At 45.9% G+C, this 24,677-nt stretch overlaps 1 protein-coding gene across 4 annotated transcripts; it reads right to left on the reverse strand.

The window, feature by feature from the left end:
- Positions 1 to 13,207: 13,207 nt before the first annotated feature.
- Positions 13,208 to 24,392, reverse strand: LOC123127276 (uncharacterized). 4 transcript variants are annotated; one of them, XM_044546921.1, is made up of 13 exons: positions 24,154 to 24,392; positions 23,810 to 24,031; positions 23,571 to 23,655; positions 21,966 to 22,041; positions 21,444 to 21,498; positions 21,322 to 21,335; positions 20,573 to 20,678; positions 17,726 to 17,835; positions 17,534 to 17,623; positions 17,335 to 17,415; positions 14,729 to 15,535; positions 13,592 to 13,772; positions 13,208 to 13,517 (listed from the first exon to the last, which is right to left on the reverse strand). In XM_044546921.1, exons 1-12 carry the CDS (start codon positions 24,317 to 24,319, stop codon positions 13,680 to 13,682), a joined length of 1,905 nt encoding a protein of 634 aa, XP_044402856.1. In that variant the 5' UTR covers positions 24,320 to 24,392; the 3' UTR covers positions 13,208 to 13,517; positions 13,592 to 13,679. The 4 variants fall into 4 exon arrangements, with proteins under 4 accessions (XP_044402856.1, XP_044402854.1, XP_044402853.1 ...); XM_044546919.1 differs by having other exon boundaries at positions 21,322 to 21,498; positions 23,810 to 24,013; positions 24,154 to 24,388; XM_044546918.1 differs by having other exon boundaries at positions 21,322 to 21,498; positions 24,154 to 24,388.
- Positions 24,393 to 24,677: the final 285 nt, after the last annotated feature.

A 24,677-nucleotide genomic window follows, 5' to 3' on the forward strand; every position in this document is an offset into this window, starting at 1 on the left:
GAACTTGTCCAAGGACGAACTTAGATAATCTTTTGGATTATATCAAGTTCATTTATGTCCATTTGCAGCCGATTTTGTTGTCCGTTTACAGCGGATTTCTTTGCCCGTTGTTTGATCATGTAGAGTAGCCCACATTACATGTATAATATAGATATAGTGTGCCGGATATGAGATACACGGATGTGAAGAGGGAAATAGAGCCGTACTCGATCAGTGTCGGCCGATGCGCCCAGACATGTTCGTTGGTGTTTGAGGGGCCGAATTAGCTCATCACGGCTGTAGATGCTCTTACAGAATACTCTCTGCCCCGCAAGTATATACTATAGCAAAATATAGGTCCGGTGTTAAAATAAATCTGAGGCGCTCCGTCGATCTATCGAGGACCAAGCAACCACACAAGCACGACACCGAGATTTGTTAACGAGGTTCACCATCATGGCTACATCCCCGGGGCCTGACTACGGGCGCTCCTCCCCGTGACACCGTCACAATACCGCACACCGGCCACCCGGGCGCCGGCACACGCCGCCGGCTCCCCCTTGCATGCCTGTGCTATTATGTTGGCATAGGTTACATCGTGTGTCTACCCCCGATATATATAAGAGGCTTAGGATATAAGTGTCCTATTAGGACACAACTCCTACCCTGTCTACACACAGTCCAAAACCAAGTTCAACTGTAACCTACCTTGTACAATAATATTCGACACAACTCTAACAAACTCCACCTTGGCGAATATTCTTCACCACCTTGAATTCATCCATGTGTCGAACCTCCATGTACACTGGACTTGAGATACGCCATGAGCTCTGTTGCTACTCCCGGACTCCATATGACTCCACTTGCAACTGTAGTCCCTTCTCGTCTTCTTCACAGTCAACACTTGAGCAAAGTTAAGTTCCTCATTACTCTACTTTGTGCTCCCAACTTCCGGAGTTTCCATTCAACGCCATCACACACCGATAACTGTTTGTGTGAAAGTGAACTACTCAGATATTGGATGCCACATATAAGAGTTACCCGAACTCAACGTCATCACTCTCCTTAACTGTATGTCTGAAACTTAAAGGAATTTCACCGTCACACTGTGTCACCCTGAGTCAAATCCGCAGTTGTCTCATCTTTTTTTCACGGATAGTCTCTGGCATGTCCCACAGCTATAGCACTCCGCCTCCTTCTATACTTGTCATCCGCACTTTGCCATGTGCACCGAACACCACAGAATATATGGCCATGTACTCTCTCAGCTTTTGACAATTTCAGACTCTCCGCCACTTTCTCAGATTCTCCATGGTCAACTCTTGTCCATCTTCCGGCACCGATAGACCCAGTCACCAACTTGAATCCGGTACTCGTCAACACTGCTTCAGCACCCCTGCACAATTTATCTGACCACATGTCTGACCACCAGTGCCTTGGCCTGTCGCTGTGTCCCGTGCTTACCGCACGCCTCGCCGCTATCACCGCGTCGAGCCTCTGCTGTCCTGGTCGAGTCTCCCGGGTAGCTAGTCCCCACTATCTCAACCCCCACTGCAGAGAACCACCGATCATCACCGACCGATGCCGAGTATCATGTCTCCATCAGACCACTCGTACCCAGTCTGAAACCACGTGTCTCTCGCTATCCCGCTGAAATAGGCTTCGACTCTCCGTTAACTTACGTCGTAGCCCCTCCATCAACTCAGAGTGTAGTCAACCGTCAGACTCCAGCTCCACCTTCAACATGACTCCATGTAGCTAGCCGTGCTACCCCGCGCCCTATCGACTTCAAGCTCTCATGTGTACACAGTCTTGAATCAACCCCGCGTCATAGTTTTGTCGAAGCCGCACAAGCCCTCAGACCTGTACCACATGTTTCCACGCCCCAGAAGTCGGCCACCATCAGCATCACGCTCCTATGTCGTCGTCGCTGAAATCACCACCATCTTCTACTTTGACCAACATCCATGTCAGTCCATCGGACAATCCAGTCCAACCCGGCCGAAATTATCGGACTGCAACCATGCTCCACCCTACGTCGTGTCCGCCTCGCACATCTGTGCATTGCCTTGACGCCCTGTGTTTGCATAATCCTGTCACGGCGCGCTTCAGACTCCTCCAAGCCTTATACGCACGTCGCCATCCTCGCCACATACTCTTTGAACCTTGTTAGCAATCTTGACAGAAAAACCATCCGTGCAAACCTGATTCCTTGCAAAATTATTTTCCTTATCCATTGCTAGCACTTGTCCGTGTACCCCTAGCAGCCAAGACAAGCTATTTTATCTTCCAACCACTCCTGGACACCAAGCACGTTCGTTTGCATGTGACGGCAACCTGCAAACCTCCTGGTACAAACACCTATGCAATTAGCAATGCAACCCCAAAAAAGAGTTATTACCATGGTATCTTCCGTGGCTGCACCATGGATGCGTCCACGAGTCCCATCGCTCCTCTTTCATATCATTGCTGTCCATGACACAGTATATACCCTACGTTGCAGATTCTCTCCTTTTTATAAACAAATCTCATGCCTTCACACTGCAACCTCGTGTAGCAGCCATGACTTAGCACGCACCAAATCAATCCAGCCTCGCGCAACCTGCACGGCTCCTGCGCGTTGTGCACGCTGGCCAGCCCAACACGGGCCTCACCTGACCTGGCCCAGCGCCCTTCCTAGCTTCCAAACGGCCTGCCACGCTGCTCGATACGCCACACCAAGCTGCTGCCGCTGCATCGGTTGAAATTCGATCTCGCCGAAACGCACCACGATCCGAACCGGATCCCGCCGCCGTTGTACGCTAGGTTGCCTGCTGCACGTGCACGCGCCGCTGCCGTTCGCCGCGCGACTACTGCTGCCTTCTGGTTGCTGCTTCCGATTGCTATCTCGAGCAGATATCTTCGCCCCACCATGGAATTGTTTCCATCGCAGCACGCGACCAACTCGATTCAACGAATCTTTCCACTCCTTCCTATAGATCAACAAAACCACGACCTTTTCGTAACCTTGCTCATGATACCACTTGTTAAAATAAATCCGAGACGCTCCGTCGATCTATCGAGGACCAAGCAACCACACAAGCACGGCACCGAGATTTGTTAACGAGATTCGCCATCATGGCTACATCCCCGGGGCCTGACTACGGACGTTCCTCCCCGTGACACCGTCACAATACCGCACACCGGCCACCCGGGCGCCAGCACACGCCGCCGGCTCCCTCTTGTGTGTCTGTGCTATTATGTTGGCATAGATTACATCGTGTGTCTACCCCCGATATATATAAGAGGCTTAGGATACAAGTGTCCTATTAGGACACAACTCCTACCCTGTCTACATACAGTTCAAAACCAAGTTCAACTGTAATCTACCTTGTACAATAATATTCGACACAACTCTAACATCTGAAACTTGACTATTCGTCGGATGGTCATCGCACGTCGCCTACTATACTTCACGGTAATTCGAATATTTTCTTCATCCAGGTACATTTTAAGATGTCCGTCTGGCCAGATTTATCCCGGTGTCTGTCTGGCTGCTGCCTGCTGCTGTACTAACAGGGGCACACGAGAATGCAGATTTGGTTCCAGTGTCTGTCTGGCTGCTGCCTCTCTACGTCCACACACGACAGTCCCAGGCTGTTGCTGCACTACCAGGGACACACAAGAATACAGAGTAGAGACACCGGTCTCGTCCTGATAAAAGGAAGCTGCGTAGCAAGCAGAAGAGCACTAGACCATCGACCAACAAAACGCCAAGGTTTTCGATCTAGGCCATGTGCCTTGGTTGTGACAAAATTTTAAGAATTGATGGATCAAGAGAATCAGGATGGTCGTACAAGAAGACGGGTTCCACTCCCATACTGAAGTTTTTCCTCTATGTCCACACTAGTCCGCTACTGATGCAGGGACTCCTAGAAATAATCTTTTGACTCTTTTATCAGAAAGATAAGAATAAACTACCCGGCCTCTGCATCCTAGTATAAATACAACCATATATTTTCTTAAAGTTGATACAAAACAACAAGGCTAAAGGCATGAACATGCAGAATACTCTACAAGACACCGACAACTATGGCAAATCTATTACAAGGTACGAAGAAAACATCTATGACTAAGTCGGACTTTTTCAACAGCAACGCCTTCAAAAAGGGACAACCCTCTAGCATAATTGTCGTCGCATCTGGCCGAAGATGGTCAAGACAAGGATTTTCATCATGAATGCCAAGACCAGCTAGTCAAGGTCAAAACTTGACATGAAGGCAACACCTTCAACAAGGTAATGACGCAAGTTCACTGCCGCTAAGTCAGACCAACAAAGGCCAAAACAAGAGTTTCCGCTTCAAACATGAAATGTTGTCCCAAGCACCATCCTCTTCTGAAAGCTGCACTAGCCAATACTCATCATAGAACCACATTCGTGTCCACCGAAGGAGCCTCGCGCTTCTCAGACACTCGTGGACCAAAGAAGCACATGCCCCACAGAGTCACCTATCCGACCACCTCCCGAGGAGGAGTGTCCCGCCACCCCCGGCATTAACGAGAGAAGGTAGTGGCGCTAGCGGAAGCGTGGGGCGCCCTCCGTCCTATAACTGACATAATCACCGAGGAGGCACCAAACTGCGCCCTCCGTCCTATAACTGACATAGTCACCAAGGAGGCACCAAACTCATTCGACAAATCTGGTTGTTGCCACCGAAGCTTGAGTCTTCCATGCCTGGTCATTCAACCATGTGCACGCTGAACCGCGCCAAACACATGGCGCGTCGTAGCCAACACACAGACGTCGAGCTCCCGATCTACCGCATGCCCCCTTGCCAAGTCGAACGCCCATCGCCATCACCACCATCTGCAAGTGGGGTCATCGCCTCAGCCACGGGCGTCCACCTTCGGCAATGAGATTGAGGCGAGGATGCCCATTTTGCTCCTACTAGCCACCACAGACAACCACTTTACTGCCCTTGCAGCCATGACGATGCATCCATTACCGAAGTTGCGTGGAGCCTCCTAGTGGTGGAGCTTCGGATTGATTGTTGGGCGGGTCATGCTAAGAAACTACACACATCACTTGTTTTCCAGGTCCAATTTCCCTGTCAGTCTTCCCTATTTTCTGTTGGGCTGGGCGGGCCAAGGCCCGGTTTGGCCCCCAACGTAGCTCCGACCTGGGATCCCCCCCCCCTCCTGATTAAAACGATCCAGTTTGGATTGTAAATGGTCTTCCTCCTAGAGAACTAGGTTTCATCAAACCAGGAAGTGATGATGCATGCAGACGGTGACTTCTTGGCGGATAAACACAAGTAAAAAGAGTACTGAAAGAACAAAAGAAAACCAGAAGTTCAATGCAGATTGGCTTGTTGTTGCAAAGATAGTTGACATACTTTAGACCATTGTCCCACCAAGAGAGGTTTTTGGCGTCAAAATTGTCTCCTCGACGTCTCGCGTATTGGCAGAACTTTGTGCAAATAACATGTTGAGACTATGGTGTGCCCCGTGAGTATTAGATGCGAAAATTATAAGGAAGACACAAAGTACACAAGGTGTAGGGTATGGCTCTTCACTTTATTATTCAATGTCACCGAAGAGAATAGGCGTTGTACATAGGCGGCTTTTGGCGAAGAGGAAAGACCCAGGTGGAGTCGGTTGCCTAACATCAATCCAATGTTGTGGCATCAACAAGTCATGCATGTTTTCATAAGTTATCATTTTCTACTGATATATTCGTGCAAATAATGCCACCTGATCAAGTCATTCATGTGTTTTTTAGGGATAAGGTCATGCGTGTCCATCAGAAGTTTAACTTTCCCATTAATTTTTATATGGTCAAGGACGATATATATATGCTTCACATTTTTTTATAAATATGACCGCGCGTGAAGTTTAGTTCAAAAGTCTCTTTTTATAAATCATTTTGCCCATACTTTGTAGGTGTTATTGTTTTCAAAATGCAGCCCAATGGCACTACTACATTTGTTTTTTTTCCACTTGTTGTACTTGTTTCTAAACACATATTTATACATCTATTTTAACACGATTCTCGCAGCAACGCGTAGGGCATCATCTAATTCCCAAGGTGGATGAGCGCGACAACTTGCACCTAGTAAGTAATCATATAAATCAGCAAACTGTATGCACACCACAATTAACATATGAACTCCAAAAGGAGTGGTTTCTATACAAAGATGTCATTCCCATGTTTGCTCCATAAAGTTTTTCTTCTCAACTCTCAAGCTTCAGTAGCGCTAGGTATGTATGAGGGCTAAAAGTAGGGATGCAAGATTGGGTCTCGCTAGGTAAAAGATGCAAAATTAGTAAAAAAAATCTAGACGCACCAAGGATCTGCATGTTGGAAAGCACGATGCAGGTTCTGTGCGAACTAGCGGAACGTCTTGTCTCGCTCAGGTCGACGGGTTCGTGTTAAATAGATGGGGCACACCTCCCATAACAGTGCATACATGTGGTTTGGATTACAAGCCAACATGTCACGTTATGTGACCGGCGCCTCTCATAGGAGATAGTTGAGATAGTTAGGTTGAGATAGTTAAACTATCTCAACCTAACTATCTCAACTATCTCCTATGAGATGTGCCGGTCACATAACATCTCAACCTAACTATCTCAACTATCTCCTATGAGATGTGCCGGTCACATAACATCTCAACCTAACTATCTCAACTATCTCCTATGAGAGGCGCCGGTCACATAACGTGACATGTTGCATGTTTAACACCCTCCCTTAATCACAACTGCATTAAGTTGAGATTATACTTGAAATTTTCAAAGCTCTTGACAGGCAATGCCTTTGTGAACCCATCTGCAATTTGGTCACGGAAATGCACAAAATGAATGTCAAGTTGCTTCTGAGCAACTCTTTCTCTGACAAAATGAAAGTCTATCTCAATGTGTTTAGTCCTGGCATGAAATACTGGATTAGCTGAAAAACAGGTAGCACCAAGGTTATCACACCACAGACAAGGAGCTTGTTTACTCGTTATATCAAGTTCCTTTAGCATGGACTGAACCCATATAATTTCAGCTGTGGCATTTGCCAGAGCCTTATATTCTGCCTATGTACTGGATCTGGAGACTGTAGCTTGTTTGCGAGCACACCATGATATCAAGTTGGATCCAAAGAAAATAGCAAAACCACCAGTAGATCGTCTATCATCAAGACAGCCTGCCCAATCAGAATCAGAGAAGGCACTGACAAGTATAGAAGATGATTTGCTGAAATTAAGACCCATGCTTAATGTGTTTTTGACATATCAAATTATTCTTTTGGCAGCAGTTAAATGGACAGTTGTAGGTGCATGAAGGAACTGGCATACTTTGTTAACAGCAAAAGAAATATCAGGCCTGGTAAGAGTGAGGTATTGAAGAGCTCCTACCAGGCTCCTGTATTTTGTGTTGTCCTCTTGAGTCAAGAGAGTTCCTTGTGTAAGAGATAATTTGTCTGAGCTTGATAGTGGAGTAGGTGTAGGTTTACAACCTTGCAGACCAGCTTTCCTTACCAAGTCAACAACATACTTTTCTTGAGAAAGATGAAGTCCATCATTGTGCCTCTTTACTTCAATCCCAAGAAAGTAATGCAAGTCTCCAAGATCCTTCAAGGCAAAATCTGCACTCAAATATTTCAAAAGTCCTGTGATGGCTTCATCAGATGAGCTTGTCACAATAATATCATCAACATATATTAGGACAAATATGCATGTATTGGACTTGTTGTAGATGAACAGAGAAGTGTCAGACTTTGAAGGAACAAAACCAAGTGTTTGCATTTTGTGACAGAGACGGGAGTACCATGCTCTTGGTGCCTGTTTCAAGCCATAGAGTGCTTTGTCCAACTTGCAGACATAAAAGGGTGCGCTTTTACTTATAAACCCAGGAGGTTGTTTCATATATACCTCCTCTTCCAGAACACCATGAAGAAACGCGTTCTATACATCAAGTTGTCTGAGACTCTATCCCCTGGAAACAGCAATAGACAAAACAAGACGGATAGTGGCAGCTTTAACAACCGGACTAAACGTGTCCTCATAGTCTATGCCATACTGTTGTTTAAAACCCTTTGCAACGAGCCTAGCTTTATAGCGATCAATAGTTCCATCAGATTTTCTTTTGATTCTAAATACCCACTTACAATCAATTAAATTTTTACCTTCCTGTGGGGGAACTAAATGCCAAGTTTTATTTTTCTTAAGTGCCATGTATTCTTCGTTCATGGCATTCTTCCACTTTTCATCACCAAATGCTTCCTCAAGTGGATGTGGTTCACCGGGTTCACATGTAGAACAAACCATACCATATTTGGTTATGTGTTTATAATTAACAGGATGTATTGCCCCATGTTGTAGTCATGTACGTCGTGACGGTGCAGCAGCAAGATCACCAGCCACAGAGAATCTCGGGGCAGGGACTCCTGTAGCAGAATCTACTCTCATCGGATCTTCTGTGATGATTTGGTCATGTGCAGAGTCTTCGGTCGGCGCAGAGGATCCCGGGGCCTCATCATTGGCTGATGATGGCGTATCCACCTCGAAGCGGACACCGATCGGGCGTGTGGATGCGCGCATGGGCGCGCTGGAGTCGTGCCGCTTGTACACGAGCCGTTGGTCGCGGAACCGCACGCCATCCTGACGAGCCGCGTGCTGCCGTGTGACAGGCGAGGAGTGACGCGGAGGGGGACTCGGGCCGCCACCACTGGAGGGGCGACGCGTGTCGCGCGCTGGGCTAGAGACAACGACGCGGTCGGCGGACGCTGTCGCTGGCGCATCTACGCGCCTGTCGATGTGGATCCCGAGGGGGATCGACTGGGCTGCTGCTGTCGGGCCGATCCCAAGGGGGATTTGCCTCCCAGAAGCGGACACGTGGAATATGGACCTGCCGGCACGTTTTTTTTCACGGATTTTTGCATCGTTTTCGTTGTTTTCTCCTGTAACATCATCAGAAAGCTCATGCACACCATTAGTAGCAAAGTTAGTCAACAACTGATCATCATAATTCGGACCCCCTTGATCAATACTGGTGAGATGAGTGGGCAGGAGGAGAATTTCTTCTCAAAGGCGAGCGTCGGCGTTTGGATGTAGAGTGGCGAATGGAAAATTTGTTTCGTCAAAAACAACGTCACGAGATATATAAATGCGACCAGTGGATATATCTAAGCACTTGACACCTTTGTGTTGAGGGCTATATCCTAGAAAAACACACTGCTTGGAGCGTAGCACGAGTTTGTGTTTGTTGTATGGGCGAAGATTGGGCCAACAAGCACACCCAAAAACACGAATATATTTGTAGTCTGGTTTTGTGTGAAGAAGTCTTTCTATCGGAGTTTCATTGTTGATGACTCGACTAGGAAGCATATTGATGATACGAACAGCGGTGAGAAAAGCCTCATCCCAAAACTTGATAGGCATGGGGGCCCCTGCTGAGAGGGCTAGCCCAACCTCAACTATGTGCTTGTGCTTGCGTTCAGCAAAGCCATTCTGTTGATGAGCATGAGGGCATGAAACATGGTGTGATATGCCAAGTGTTTGGAAGGAGTTTAGTTTTTCATACCCCCCCCCCCAGTCCGATTGCACTACAATAATTTTTCTAGCAAATTTTCGTTCAACCAAGGCTTGAAAGTTTTGAAAAACTTGAAAGACATCGGATCTCTTTTTGAGGAGGTAAATCCATACAAATTTGGTATAGTCATCTATGAAGCTCACATAATACTCGTGGTCTACCAACAGAGGTAGGGGCAGGACCCCACACATCAGAGAAAATTATTTGAAGTGGTTTGGTAGAAACACTAGTAGATATTGGATATGATAATTGATGACTTTTGGCACATTGACAGGAATCATAAATAGTTTCGACATTTCGCTCACCAACAAATGGGAGTTTATTTTTCCTAAGTAATCTTTCAACTAAAGAAAAAAGCAGCATGCCCTAATCGATCGTGCCACCGTGTTGACGAGACTTTGACAACACCATTGTCTTGTTTATCGAGTCTCCTAAGCTCCGGAATCGACGGGTAAAGCCCTCGAACACATCTACCTCGATAGAGAACCTTCTTCGTTGCTTGGTCCTTGATCAAAAAGTAGTATGGATGAAATTCGAGGAAAACATGATTATCAAGGGCAATTCTATGAACAGAGAGAAGACTTTTAGCAGCACTAGGGACATGCAAGATTTTCTTAAGGTGAATTGGATGATGAGGGGTACGAAAAATAGAATGACCAATGTGACAAATCTGCATACCTTCTCCACTTGCCGTGTGGATGTGATCTTTGCCATGGTACTTTTCCTTCATCGTGACCTTCTCAAGCTCATTGGTTATGTGATTAGGGGCACCACTATCAACATACCAATTGGTGTCGACGTCGTAGGATCCATCAGCCGCGACGGCCACCTTTTCTTCATCTTGGGAGTCATCGTCATCTTCATCATAACAATACCAGCTCCTTCGCGGTGTGCCCTGGCTTACCACAAATTTGGTAGCGGGGTGTCTCTGATTGGGCCTGATTTTGACCGCCACCACGGCGACCGCGGGAGGCACCGGAGCGGCCGTTGGAGCTGCCGACGCCACTGTTGCCGCCACCATCGTGACCTCCAGACCTCCCCTTGTTGCGAGAAGAGCCACGACCACGTGAGCTGACACCACGGACGCGGACCGCGGCGTTGGCAGAGGAGCGGAAGCCGCCGCCCGAGTGGTTGAACTGGGCCATGCGCTGGTCGAAGTTGCTGAGCATGGCGTAGAGCTCGTCGAGGGAGACCGGCATGACGCGCGCGTCAAGGGCGGGGACAAGGGGCTGGTAGTCGATGTCGAGCCCGTGGATGATGTAGGAGATGAGCTCGTCGTCTTGGATGGCCTTCCCCGCAGCAGCAAGCTCATCGACGAGGCCGCGGAGAGAGGCTTAGTAGGCGGCGACCATCTGGTTGCCCTTCTGTGCGTTGATGAGCGCCATCCTGATATTGTTCACACGGCTCATGGACTGCAACGAGAACATACCTGCCAACGTGGTCCAGAGTGCATGCGCCGTGGTCACCGTGACGAGCACCTCCTTGGAGAGGGTGCTGAGCAAGTAGCCCAACACCTGCTGATCCTCCCTGACCCAGATTGGGTGGAGAGGGTTGGGCAATGAGCTTTCTTTGCCATCCTTGTCCTTGGTGACATGAAGCTTGGCCGGCTCTGGCGTGGTGCCGTCGACGTAGCTGAAGACACCGGCGCCACGCAGATGGGGAGTGACCTGCGTGCGCCACAGCACATAGTTCGTGCGTGTTAGCTTCTCGATGACCTGTCCATTGAGGGTAGGTTGGGAGGCGCCGAAGGAGGAGGAAGACATGGCTAGGCTCGGTTAGATGGGATCTCAGTAGATGGGAAGAGATGGGGCTCTGATTACCATGTATGAACTAGCAGAACGTCTTGCCTCACTCAGGCCGACGGGTTCATTTTAAATAGATGGGGCGCACCTCCCATAACAGCGCATACATGCAGTTTGGATTACAAGTTTGGAGATCAAGAAAGGAGATAGAGATAAGAGGTTACATGAGATAAACATAAGACTCTAACAACCTAACTATCTCAACTATCTCCTATGAAATGGGCCGGTCACATAACGTGGCATGTTGCATGTTTAACAAGTTCTAGCGGGCCACCCCTTGCACCCTTAGGGCTAAGGTCATCAGTGTCCCACTACAACAGATCAGGGTAACCCTAACACTGTTGAGAAACTGAGGGTATGAAATATATTGGTACCAATTGTTGGCGAAAACTGCAGCTATTTTAGTACCCATGACATTTAGTTGAGTAGAATCGGACTGATAACCCTTGCCTCTCAGTAGTAGTTTCAACCTACTCCAATTATCTTTGACGATTTGGCCTATATGCCTCTTCCAGTTAGCAAAGCCAAACTGCCTCCTCAGTCATTTACTGGACTTCTCAGTGGTATCGCCAATAAATTCTCAGCACTTTGACAGTGGCTTCATCCCAGATCACCTAGCACAAGCCCACGAAGGTTAGAGCTGAAGTTGCTACTGCCCCATAACAACCTGAACCGCATTTACGGACCAACCATCAGACTACAATTTTTGTCATCCTGACGTTCAGTAAGGGGTTGTTTGGATATGGAGCGTTGGCCCCGAGTATATAGAAAATCAGTTTTTAGCTGATTCTTAGCAAAACCCGTTTTAAAATATATTTTATCGATTATGAGTTTATGCAAAATTATGTTTGGGTTAGGAAAGTAATAAATCACGGCTGTATAGTTCTTTGTTTGGATAGTAACTAGTCTATCATAAGCTCACGCGTGACCTTTTCCTAATTTGACCGCTCGGCCATCATTGACAAACCTTCAAACTCCGATCTAGGACTCCTCCATCGTTACTGACCGTGTACCCTCCGGCCACAACGATTATGTCTGGTCATCGCCCTCGGCATAGAATCTACTCTGGCCGCTGCTCACGTTCCATCTGGCCAACCGGACTCCGCGTGCGGCTATGCCACCGTCGCCGTGGCAGGGCGTTTCTCCCGGCGAGGAGGTCGTCAGTCCCGCGCAACCTCTCCCTCGGGCTGCTGCACGTCGGTGTCGCAGTAGTACTCTGCCGTCGTGGTGTCGTGCATACGCAACTATGCATTGCAGTCAAACACACGACGGAGGCCACGCTTTGGCTAAATAACGAGCGCCGAGACGTGACGCTCCAGTTTTTTGAAGGACATGGGCAGCGTTGCGCCGTCTGCGAGGACCAGGAGGTCGCCGTCAGTGTAGCCGTACACGGCGCAGTCGCCAGCGATCCATCCGGCCGCTGGCCGCCAGCACCGACGGTCGTGGTTGTGGCAGGTCAGGCCTCCATCCATCGAGTCGTACACGTCGTGATTGTTGCCGCCCGTCATGGTTTGTCATGGCAGAAGACATTCTTCATGCAACTCGATGCCACACGCTGAGCTTTAAGCTGGTTTTTCTAAAACGCGTTTGCGCAAAAACGTCTCAGAGCCGTTTTTCTAAAAACACAAATTTTGGGTATTACGAGAACCAAATTTTCCTTATCCAAGAATTAGTTAGATAAGCCAAACAAAGTTTTAGTTGGTTAGAATCTAAAACACATTTATAGCTAACTGGTTCTCTAAAAGCTCGCTAACCAAACAACCCCAAGTGTCTGTACAAAATCCCCTGTTTGTAAGGGTGGATAAATTATAAGGAAGTCCCTGACAATACATTAAACTTTATTTAGAAGATAAGTATATACAAGCGCATCAGACCAACTTCACCTGTAATTGATGTAGTGATTCATCACCGCCACTGGATATTATCATTTAGTACAATTCCCATCCTAATTTCAAGCTGGTTAGCATATGTTTGTAGCTCTTGCACACCTTAAATCTCGATGCAACTCGTTCATAAGTTACAGCTATTGAGCCAAAAGATGGTCTTCCTCTACAATATGAACAGGCATATTCTCTACAGCAGCCCAAGTTCCCCATCGGTCTGCACAATACTGTGGCGTGCAATCATTCATTTACCACGCCCAGAGTTGCCAAGGTTCAGACAGTAGCAATTCAACACCTGAAATAGGTTGACAAGAAAATATATTGAGATTAAATAAGCACAAACATGATTGACCAAGTGAGAGAAGTTACCAATAGTATTTCTGAAATACTGGCAGTTGCTCATATCTCAATGTCCTTGATAAGTCCTCTTTTTTTGCCAAAAATAAAACTCGAGCCATCATAAATATGAAGTGTATCCCCCACCAAGTGGCACTCTTGGATGGAATAATGCTTTGATTGACAGGCTTGGGCAACACTGGAAGCCAATACTCTAATGAAAAAAGTAAGAATATTAGCTCAAGAGTAGTAAAGCTTCCTTGACCGAAATTGACCCCAATGGACTGATGTCATCCTTCCCCAGAGATATCACATAGGATTTTTGCTGAGTTGGAAAAGAGGGATGACTGCCTTAGCTAATGGATGGTCTCTTAGAGTAATAAGGGAAAGCATTACCACAGCTGTACCAGATGCCATCCCCTAGTTATACATTTTCTGATTAAATCATCATCACACAATTTAAGAGGAATGCAAGCAATAGTTGCTAGAAATAACTCATTGTCTTGCATGTTTTTACTGTCATCTCTAGCTGATACGGAGAGCCAAGAAAAAGCTGCCTTCACCATCTAATGTATACTTGTATTTCATAGAGCTGACAACTATATCATACCGAATGTCAGCAAGTTCTAGAAAAGCTACATACAAATATCACCCAAAGCCTCAAGTGTGTGGATTATCTGCTGGCCTCCAGAATCTCGGAGCTACTGAATTTTCTATTAGTGTTATGCATAGTAATAGAAGCAAGAATAAGATAATATGTTGCAGATCAGTAAATGGATTTTGTTCAGAAACATGGTCAATTCTTCTGGTAATTTTATGTTAATCTCTAACAAATAACAATACCCAAAGCTTTAAAACATTCAACTATTCTGGTTCCACAAAACTTGAAAACCAACTGTACTTTTTCAGGCCAGAATGCCAGATCACTGGCTGCCAATATTCCTTGGAGCAACCGTGTTTCAAACTGTACGAAGACCCCAATACTCTATTATACCATGAAGCAGGTAGATAGGTTGTCTCTCTTGCCATCCATTAGTTCATACGTAATTTACTAGAACTAGGCCTCCAAAGGATTGATGGATGAGACAACTTTTCTTAGAATAGAATATCATGAAATCAGTCGAAATTACAGGCAGGGAGACATGTAAAGGGATTTGAATGGACACTTACTGGTATGCTCAGTACGTCACCTTGAGAATTGGTCAGTACTGGCAGTGTTCGTCTTGCAGAAGCTGGAATAGATTTCAGGACCTCAAGAGCTTTCATTGCTGATAACTGTAAATATCTAGAGTGCTTCAGGAGTACATCATCCTCCAATTTATTATTGGAAACTTTTGAGACATTCTGATTCTCTTCCATTGAGCGGATTTTAGAAACTTCAGCAAGGAACAACCAATCGGTATCAAACATGTGACGAACTGCAAGACTTCCGTCCTGATTCACTGCACAATGCTGGCATAGGAGGTTTTTACTGTCTTGTGAGCATATTCCATTTGGAACAACCTCCAAAGCATTCCATGTAATCAAGAACTTGCTCATAAAGTGACATGTTTCACCAGGCCAGAGAAAAAGAACTTTCACATCAGGAAAGTTTGTTTTCTCCAAGTATTGTTCTTCATTTTTATGTTTTGTTGCACAAAATTTCTGATGCTCTTCTGTCTGCAGGTAAAGGAGTTTTTCTAACACAAAATCACCTATTATATTGTGATCCTTTGCTCTATTCAGAACATCAGTAGAAGAACTATAATTCACAAAAGGTATGCTTGAGCACTGTAGAAATTCGTTGGAGTGTACGCGTGCTTCACGTGCTATCTGATCAATCTCAGGTACTGGTGAAGGCTGTTCTTCATAGGAACACTTGTAGGACATCTCAACAGAAAATGACTCCATCGAGTCAACAGAGGAACAGACTAGTACTTTTGTACCTTTAGACTTCGGAAAAGCACAAAGGTAACAACCAGCTACAGTAAGGGCACCCTGCAGGAGATTGAAGTATTACTCGGCAAATCAATAAGATCTTATGCTAGAGGCTGAAGAATATAGCTAATCATGACAGGCATAAATGCATATAGAGCCCAATAATGTTTCCCTAAAGAGAATCCACATGTGCTGGTTACTACTGCATTTTTCTAAAAAAAATTGGAAAAGGAGGTTAAACCCCCGGCCTCTGCATCAATCGATGCATGCTGCCATCTTTATTAATTATTCCACAAAGGTCTGACAAAAACATACATCAATCCACCCGAAACCACCACTCACACCTACAAACTCGATAATGTGGAGTGCTCTCACTCCCCATATCTAAAACCGATGTCGTCGCCAATCCATCCACATAACGTATCGGAACCAACAGCTGATGCAGCAGACCTAAAGCGCACACCACATGCACACGCTTTAGAAGTCGCCATCATCATCGGACCACTGACCCATATTCAGGAGAGAGATCCGCATCATCCTTGCCAGTCCGGACATCCGTCGACGCCACCACGGCGCCACCACCCTGCGCTCATCCGTCCAGACGCGAAGACTCTGGAAGACTTTCATGCGTAGCACCTGCCAACCAGGCATGACTCGGCGTAGCATCTGTCGGCCAGGCATGACTTGACAGCTCCACCAAAGCTCCATGCAAGACGAAGCAGCTCCACCTCCTGCCTCTGCCATCCAGCGCTGCTCCACAAACGATGCTCCCAAGAGAGAAACGGCACCGCAATATCGCCATCGTGCGATCTGGAAGACCAGATCCTAGGGTTTCCCCCAAAGCAGTGCCCACCACCAGCAACCGTCAAGGACCCACACAGTGCCCACCACCACTCAGCCCTCACGGCGACGCCTTCCGGAAGGTCACGACGTCAAGGACGCCGCTGCTGCCCGCCGGAGTTAGGGTTTTCACCCGAGAGGCAGGTAGGGGGAAAGTAGAGGAGCAGACGTAGACCGACGTCTCCAAGAAGAAAAGCGGCGCCCTTGAGCGTCGTCGTCAGTGCGGCCGGCCAGGGCCGACCAAGGGGTTTCCCCCAATCTGGATCTCCTCCACCAGCTTCACCCCCGGCCACCGGCCAGGGTCCCGGCAAGCCACGCCGGCACCGCCAGGAACCCGCAAGAGAGAAGCACACCGATCAGGGCCGGAGGACAGCGGCCAGATCAGGCGCCGCCGGCCACCAGAGCAGCCACGCCAAGCCCTGGTTCACCGAAGATCCGTCAGCCGTCCGACCAGACCACCGGCACCACGCCAGCCCCGCCGTTCGCTGTAGCACGGAGGGGCCTCGCCGGAAGGGCCGCTGCCCCAAATCCAATCGCTCTCCAGCGCAAGGCGACGCAGCAAGGGCCCCGCCGCCGCAGTCCCCGGCTGCGCCACGGGCTTGCCCGGCGCCAGCCTCATGCGGCAGCGAGGGAGGGAGGGAGACGAGGTGGCTATGCCGGCGGCGGGAGGGAGGTCGCCCCCAAGTCGCCCGAGAGCGCTGGACTCCGGGATGGATGGAGAGAGGGTGAGGAGAGAGCTTCGGATCTAGTCTCTGTTGTGAAGGAGGTGGCCGGAGGCGGGAGATCGGGCGGCGGCGGTGGCGGAGCTCTCTCCCGCTGCGGGGGAGCTGTTTACTACTGCATAATTCATTTTATTATAAGATATCGGGCCCTAGATTATATCCTTTGGTACAATAGGATAGACCTAAAGAATAACAAGCTGAGACTCTTCTTTTTTTAAGGGAGACTGTAAGGAAGCAACATATGTAGCTCATTTAGAAGTTTGTGAGATAACACTGAAATAGGTAAGAAGAAAGAACCTTGCAAGGTGTATTACGGATGTAGTCCATGAACAATTGAGCAGATCTGCCACGGATTGGCCTGTGCCTCTGTGAAACAAACTAAAAACAACTAAATATCAATATCCCATCCCACAAACAATCTGATGAGAAACTTTAATAGAAAACCTTTCGACAATATGTGTTACTATAAACAAACTATGATGAATTTAAAATGTACCTGTAATACACAAGCTAAATATTGTGAAAGAGAAAGATCATCAACATTTTGCGCATCAAGTTTTTCTAGGTCAATGACAGCATACCCATACTGCAAACAATAAAGGAATTTTAAGGGGAAAAAGAGTCCAGGAAATTCAATAATAGCATGGTACTAGGAGACTTCAAATCCAGGTACAGAAGAAGGGCAGACCTCCGTTATTGTGATAGACTGCTTGACAGCCATACTGCAGGCATTGTCAACACACGCTCGTGTCAACCGGCATGCGTATATCAGTTTCTGAAGTTCTGACTGAAAGGTACCTGAAGATAAATGGTCTTGTCAGATGAATGCATATAAACACACCACCTCCCCGGCGCACACACGCACACAATATGTAGGTAGGAATCTTGTGATTAACTCGAACATGTTCCTCATATGTGTCTGTTAATAGCTCTACGATGTCTCCATTCCCATATAATTCACAAGTGACTCTAATTAGAAAAGTAAGAATGGTGATAATGCAATTAATTATGCATGCTCGACTGCTCATTTGACAATGCCGTCTGTTCATTTCACTCCCTTAATTATCATGCTCAACTCTAACGATCTATATTATGACTTGGAGGGAGAATTAGTTAGCACAGACAACTTTATCGAGAATTAGATACCATGAAAACATAATTATGCTCTCTTTTGAACCACAGATTAAATAACCACCTTAAACGAGTAAGATTAACTTAACTACTGTGTTCCTCCTACTGACTCCATTTTTTGTGTCATTAAGACACAGAACGTGCTTCACTATACAATATTAAGATTTCATGTTCAAAATAGAACCAGACCCAAGCAAGAAACATTAAAAACCAATAAATCACACAGAAAATTTATCCTGATTCCAGGAGATAAATAGCTCCATCAGATGAGCATTATTATTCATCTATTAAAGGGAATTACACAATATGAAGCTGGTGTTATGCTTATTTGAACAATTGACCGGTTTGAAGATTAACTTCCATAAAAGCGAGTTGTTCTGTTTTGGTAGAGCCAAAGAAGAACAAGAGGCTTATAAGCAATTGTTTGGATGCGAATTGGGAGCACTACCTTTTACATACCTAGGTATTCCCATTCACCATCGTAAGCTGACAAACAGAGAATGGAAGTGCATCGAGGATCGGTTTGAGAAGAAACTGAGCTGCTGGAAGGGTAAACTCATGTCTTATGGAGGCCGATTGATTCTTATTAATTCGGTGCTCACGAGTATGCCTATGTTTCTTTTATCCTTCTTTGAAGTCCCAGTTGGGGTTAGGAAAAGGCTGGACTTCTATCGGTCTCGTTTCTTCTGGCAGAGTGATGAACTTAAGAGAAAATACCGACTAGCCAAATGGGATATTATTTGCCGACCGAAGGACCAGGGGGGTCTTGGTATTGAGAATCTAGAAGTCAAGAACAGATGCCTTCTCAGTAAGTGGCTATTTAAGCTATCAGCTGAGACTGAGGCAACTTGGGCGCAGATTCTACGTAGCAAGTATTTGCACTCTAAGACTTTGTCACAGGCGACAGTGAGACCGACTGACTCGCCGTTTTGGAAGGGGCTTATGAGAGTCAAAGCTGCTTTCTTTAATAGAACAAAGTTTATTGTCGGTAATGGCAACAACACTCGATTCTGGGAGGATACTTGGCTGGGTGAAACGCCGTTGGCTCTGCAGTATCCGTCCCTATATCGTATTATGCAGCGACGTGATGCTCTGGTCGCAGCGATTTTGCAGTCAACGCCCCTTAATATTCAGTTTAGGAGGGTGCTTATTAGTGACCGATGGGAAGCATGGCTTCATCTGGTGAGTAGACTGATGGAGGTTCAGCTCACTCATCAGCCCGATCAGTTGTGTTGGAAGCTTACTACGTCTGCAGTATTCACTGTCAAGTCGATGTATATTGATGTCATCAACTCTAGTGTTATTCCTAGTTCCAAACATGTTTGGAAAGTCAAGGTTCCTTTGAAAATCAAAGTGTTTATGTGGTTTGTACATAAACAAATCATCTTAACAAAAGATAATTTGGTTAAGCGCAACTGGACAGGATCTACTAGGTGTAGTTTCTGTGATCGGGACGAATCTATCAAGCACCTTTTCTTTGATTGCCCGTTGGCGAGAGTGTTGTGGCGCACGGTGCAAATTGCCTTTAACATTACTCTTCCGATTTCGGTCAGTTCGTTATTTGGAACGTGGCTTGTTGGGATAGAGTCCGAGACAGCTAGACAAATCCGCGTAGGAGCATGTGCGTAGTTATGGGCAATTTGGAACTGCAGAAATGATTTGGCTTTTAACAGAACAACAACTATTCATTTTTTGCAGGTTTTGTTCAGGGCTACTGCGCTAATCCGTATGTGGTCCTTACTCACTCCGACGGAGGCCAAGGAGCGTTTGGTTACTGGATCTGTCCGGTGGGAGATGGTGGCGCAGGATATCTTCAACCGGTTTGGATGGCGGATAGGCGATTAGTTTACCTATCTTTATTTTGCCAGCCGGTTGTGGCTTTTGGGCCTTTTGTTTTTGGCTTTGTGGCTCTTTGTGAGCTAGCCTTTCATTTGTTTCCAGACTGCAAGACCTTGTCGAACTACCTTATTTATATATAATTGTGGCCATATGCATCGTTCTGATGCAGAGGCCGGGGAGTCCCCCCTTTTCGAAAAAAAAGGGAATTACACAATTGTGGATGGGCAATGGACAATGGATCAAGTTTGTCCTAATAACCAAGTATGACACTTATCATAGTTAATTGTGTGAAAACACTAAGACTCAAACCTCAAGGAATTAAGCATGTCTAACATAACATGTAAGGAACTATGAATGCTCAGCCAAACAATAAACAGCTATCCAATTACATATTCCAAGTCAACAGTATAGTTGATTGATACAAAAATGAGCTATGCACCTGATGACAAGCATCCTCCTCACACCATATAGCATTTTGATAACAACCAGAAGACATGAGGATGATGAAAACAACAGACGAGGACTATAAACAAATTAATATTGGTAGCTAAGTGCAACTGCAAACCTTCTGTGGATAAACATCTCAAAGATGCTCGAATGCGGTTCCTGGCATACTGCATACTATTATTTGTTGGATCTTCAACCCACAAATGATTACTTCCTTGACATATCTGTGGAGAACGGTTTACCAATTCGTGAAAGGCACATAAAATTTTGAAACAACTGACAGCTCAAATCAATAGAGATTTTTCTATGGAAGGCTTTATTTTCAAAACCAGATAAAAGAAGCTTTAATGTCCATATGAACTTTATCAAGTTATCATTTCTCCTTCATAATTGTTAGTAATGTGGGTAAGAATGCCATTCAGTAAAGATAGGCTGACTCAACTCTGAAAATAAAAGGCTTGGTAAAATGTTACTTGGGTTGGTAAACTTGGCATTTAAACCTCCTAAATCTGTATAAGTGTGTCAATAAAGGCCTAAATATATTTGATTACCAACTAATCATCATAATGATATGGCACTTCAAGCCCTACTTAACCTAAAATTTAATCATGTGTTTGATCAATACTAATCTAAACTTGTAAAAGTTGCCCAATGACATTTAAAAAGCTCCATTGAAACTTCAAATGGAAAATAATCCCATCGATTTCAAAATGTGATCATATGATCAAAATCTGATTTTGCTCAAGTGCCATGTCATCCCTAAACTATAATAAGAATAGGATTGGGCCTTTGTCAGCCCATTTACACAAAGTTGTGACTAAAATGAATTACTGATTCCAAATAGCATGAACGTTATCAAAAGCTTACCTTATACATGTCATCTTTTGAAAAGTCAAGCATGGGCCGAACAAGAAGGATGCCATAACGACAAAAATTATGTCCATCATATTTTAAATTAGGTGCAAACAATTGGGACACAAAGGCTGTACCAGCAAGACCTAGAACCCTGCTGTTGCGAGATAATCTCAGAACAAAGAGCTCTGCCTGCAATTGGAAGACTTAATTCATTCAGATATAAAATATAGTCTGCAGTGGCAATGATTGACAAGTAGATCATCAAAGATGCAATTATACATTAGATTAACTGATCCTCAGGCATCACAATGAACATTGTTAAAAATTAAACTAAAAAGCTTTTATGTCTTCACTCCATACCATTCATCCATGCAATCAAATGCCCATGTAGATTTACCCTAGCAACGAAGTGGGCAAATCAAGATAGAGTGGTATATGAATGCACAATAGCGCCATATCTAAAGCTAACTCACTTTGTATGAATTCTAGTGGGGTTTGTACTAGCATAAGCTGAGAAACTTAAAAATTACTGCACGCCTTTGAATATATCGACAGCTGTCATTTAGTTTCATGCTCTTTAACAGAAGTAATTCTTTGTGAGTGCGGACATCTTCACCATTAAAACAAAAAATGAACACATCTTCATCTTAACAGACCTGGTCATCAGAGTGGTGTGCAATAAGCAACACTCCTATTTGCTGCTTTATACAAATGTCCAACAGTTTTTGGTACCTGAATTCATAAGAACAAGTTGTGTCAGGCTTTATCAAAATGGACTAAGATGTTCTGTGTTTGCGAACAAACTGCCAGACAGAATTGAAAGAACATACACTACACTGAGTACATATAGGCAAATATTCCACAAAGAACACAAGTATCATTTCCATCATGGCGGTATATTAATAGATTTATATATCTTAGTGGTCGGTGTACAACATGTCAAATTTTAGTATTTCAATTCTTTATTGGCAAGAGGACACATGTGACCTAGGCAAAGGTAGCCACTTAGCCACCACAGTTCTGGATGTCAACGATGCTGAAGAAAATTCAGTTACATATATAGGCAAATACTCCACAAAGAATGTTCAGACACTTAGGTACATATACATGAATATTCCACAACCAACAGAAAAATAATTTCCATCACAAATATGAAATGACAATGGGAAGAACTGTATCTTAGCAGAGAGCCACAACTATGTCTTAGCACACACCAAAAATGTGTTCCCGTCTGAAATGATTAGAAAAACAATTGTGTCTTAGCAGAAGCCACAACTATGAAGATTGCTCAACCAACATAGGTCCTTTTATTTTTCGAAAAGGGGGGTTCGCCCCAGCCTCTGCATCAGAATGATGCATACGGCCATGATTATTAAAAAGCAAAAGGTCCAACATAAGTCTCCATGTGTCGAACAAAGAACAAAAAAAGGCTCACGAAGAGCTAAACAGTAATAGAAAAGTCACAACCGGCTGGCATAAAAAGATAGGAACACTAACTGCCTATCCTATTACATGACCGTCATCCAAACCGGTTGAAAATATCCCGTGCTACCATCTCCCATCGGGTAGATCCACATAGGTCCTTTTATATAACCACAGTACTGATGTGATGAATATCCTACTTATCTCGAGCTTCTGTAGCACACTTATATGTTCATATCTGGATATCGTTGACAAAGAACACAAAGCATTACATGGTAAAGTAGAACAGCGGAATGAACTTCAAGAAAATTTGGTCAAACTAACTCTATGAGCCTGTTTGGGACTGCTTCGCTTCACCAAAATCAGTTTCGCTCCATTAAATTCACTTTGGAGCAGTTTCATCCAGAAGTTGTAGCACTACCAAAGAGAATGCTTGGCTTCCATCTAGCTCCAGCTTCAAGAATGAGAAATTTGGTGGAAAGGATCTATTTGATTGGTCGAGGGGGGAGAAACGAAGGGGTATCCACTTACTGGTGGCAGTGGTGGGTAATTTCCACCCAACTCCAGCTTCTAGAGTTTTTTGGAGCACCCCCTGAAGAGCTTCATGAAAAACTGGGAGTTGTGCCCCAGATTCTAGTTTCTTTGTGGAGCGGCATATCGTGGAGTTACCCCGTTTGGTTTGTGTTTTCTGGAGCGGAGCTGAATTTTAAGGAGCAGAGCAGTCCCAAACAGGCTCTATATTACACTGTCTCCAACATATAAATAGCCATGAACACTAAGCTTGTATCAAGTGAAAATAATCTGATATCAATAACGGGCAAAACAGGACTGACAAATACCTCATTTCGCGGGCTGCCTCTTGCAGATGCCCTAGCTTTGGCCGCCCATTAGGCCACTCACATCTGGCAATCTCGCATATAACACCTACAACAAAGCCGTAACACCTCAAGGTTCATCATCTTTTAAGTCTTATGCAAATGCAGCCTGAGACACCTAAGTATCAGCAGCTCTACCAAAGTTCTTCTAAACCAGCTTTCATTCAAAAAAAAAGTACAAAAGTTGCATGCCATAAGCTTACCCATGCCGTGCACCCGGTCGCGCACTAGCTGCGCCTCGTCGGCGCTCTCGAGCCGCAGCCCGTGGTCGACCACGACCCCCAGGAGCCCCTCCACGAATCCCCCGGACCCGCCCTTCGCCGCCTTCTTCCAAGCCGCCGTCAGCACGCACAGCGCCATAGAGTCCGGCCCACCCGAGACCCCAACCGCTGCAAGAAAACAGGAATCTGCAGCAAGTAAGAGTCCTAGATGGCACCAGACAAAAAGGCACTTCTCGTAAGCTGATTGATATATTTCTTCCTTTTCCACACGCGGAAGAGGGCACTGGATTCGAAGTAACGAGTCGAGGCGGCGGGGAGCGGCGTACCAATGCGGTGGTGGGGGTGGATGCCTGCGAGGGCCATGCGACGGGCGAAGGATTGGTGGTACGGAACAATGGGGGAGGAGGCGGAAGAACAGGTGCAGCGGCATCGTAGGAGGCGGCGGAGTGGAGGGCAGGGAGAGGGGAAGGGGCGGCAGTAGAGGAGGAGCATCGCCGGAGTTGAAAGGGGCAAAAGAAAGATAACGGGGAGGGTTTTCCCGGAACCGGCTCCTCTATGCCAGCGAACGCACTGATATGGGCCAGGATATTTTAGAAGCCCATCTACCCAGCCGTGAGCTCCACTGGCGCCAAAATACGCCGTCGTATCGTCTTCTCGCGCCAAAAAAGCAGAACAAGGCATCGCGAGCGCGCGCAGGCGGCCGATGCGGCGGCGACGTTCTTTGCGTTCCTCCCTCTCAAATCGTCGTCAGCACGCTGTCAGACCCAGAAAGAGTCTGAAGAACAACATTCAAAAATCTAGACTGAATTCCACTCGAACTAGCTCGCTTTATTGGACGAATTCGAGAGTT

Source organism: Triticum aestivum, chromosome 6A (assembly GCF_018294505.1).
Source record: "Triticum aestivum cultivar Chinese Spring chromosome 6A, IWGSC CS RefSeq v2.1, whole genome shotgun sequence".
Taxonomy (NCBI): Eukaryota; Viridiplantae; Streptophyta; class Magnoliopsida; order Poales; family Poaceae; genus Triticum; species Triticum aestivum.

Bases quoted from the DNA above. Each gene is read 5' to 3' on its own strand.
- LOC123127276 (XM_044546918.1), bottom strand. From the start codon at position 24,319: ATGCTCCTCCTCTACTGCCGCCCCTTCCCCTCTCCCTGCCCTCCACTC. The intron at 23,656-23,809 runs GTAAGCTTATGG...GCTTTGTTGTAG, and splicing joins CGACCGGGTGCACGGCATGG to GTGTTATATGCGAGATTGCC. The intron at 17,836-20,572 runs GTTTGCAGTTGC...ATTTATCTTCAG, and splicing joins GAGATGTTTATCCACAGAAG to GTACCTTTCAGTCAGAACTT.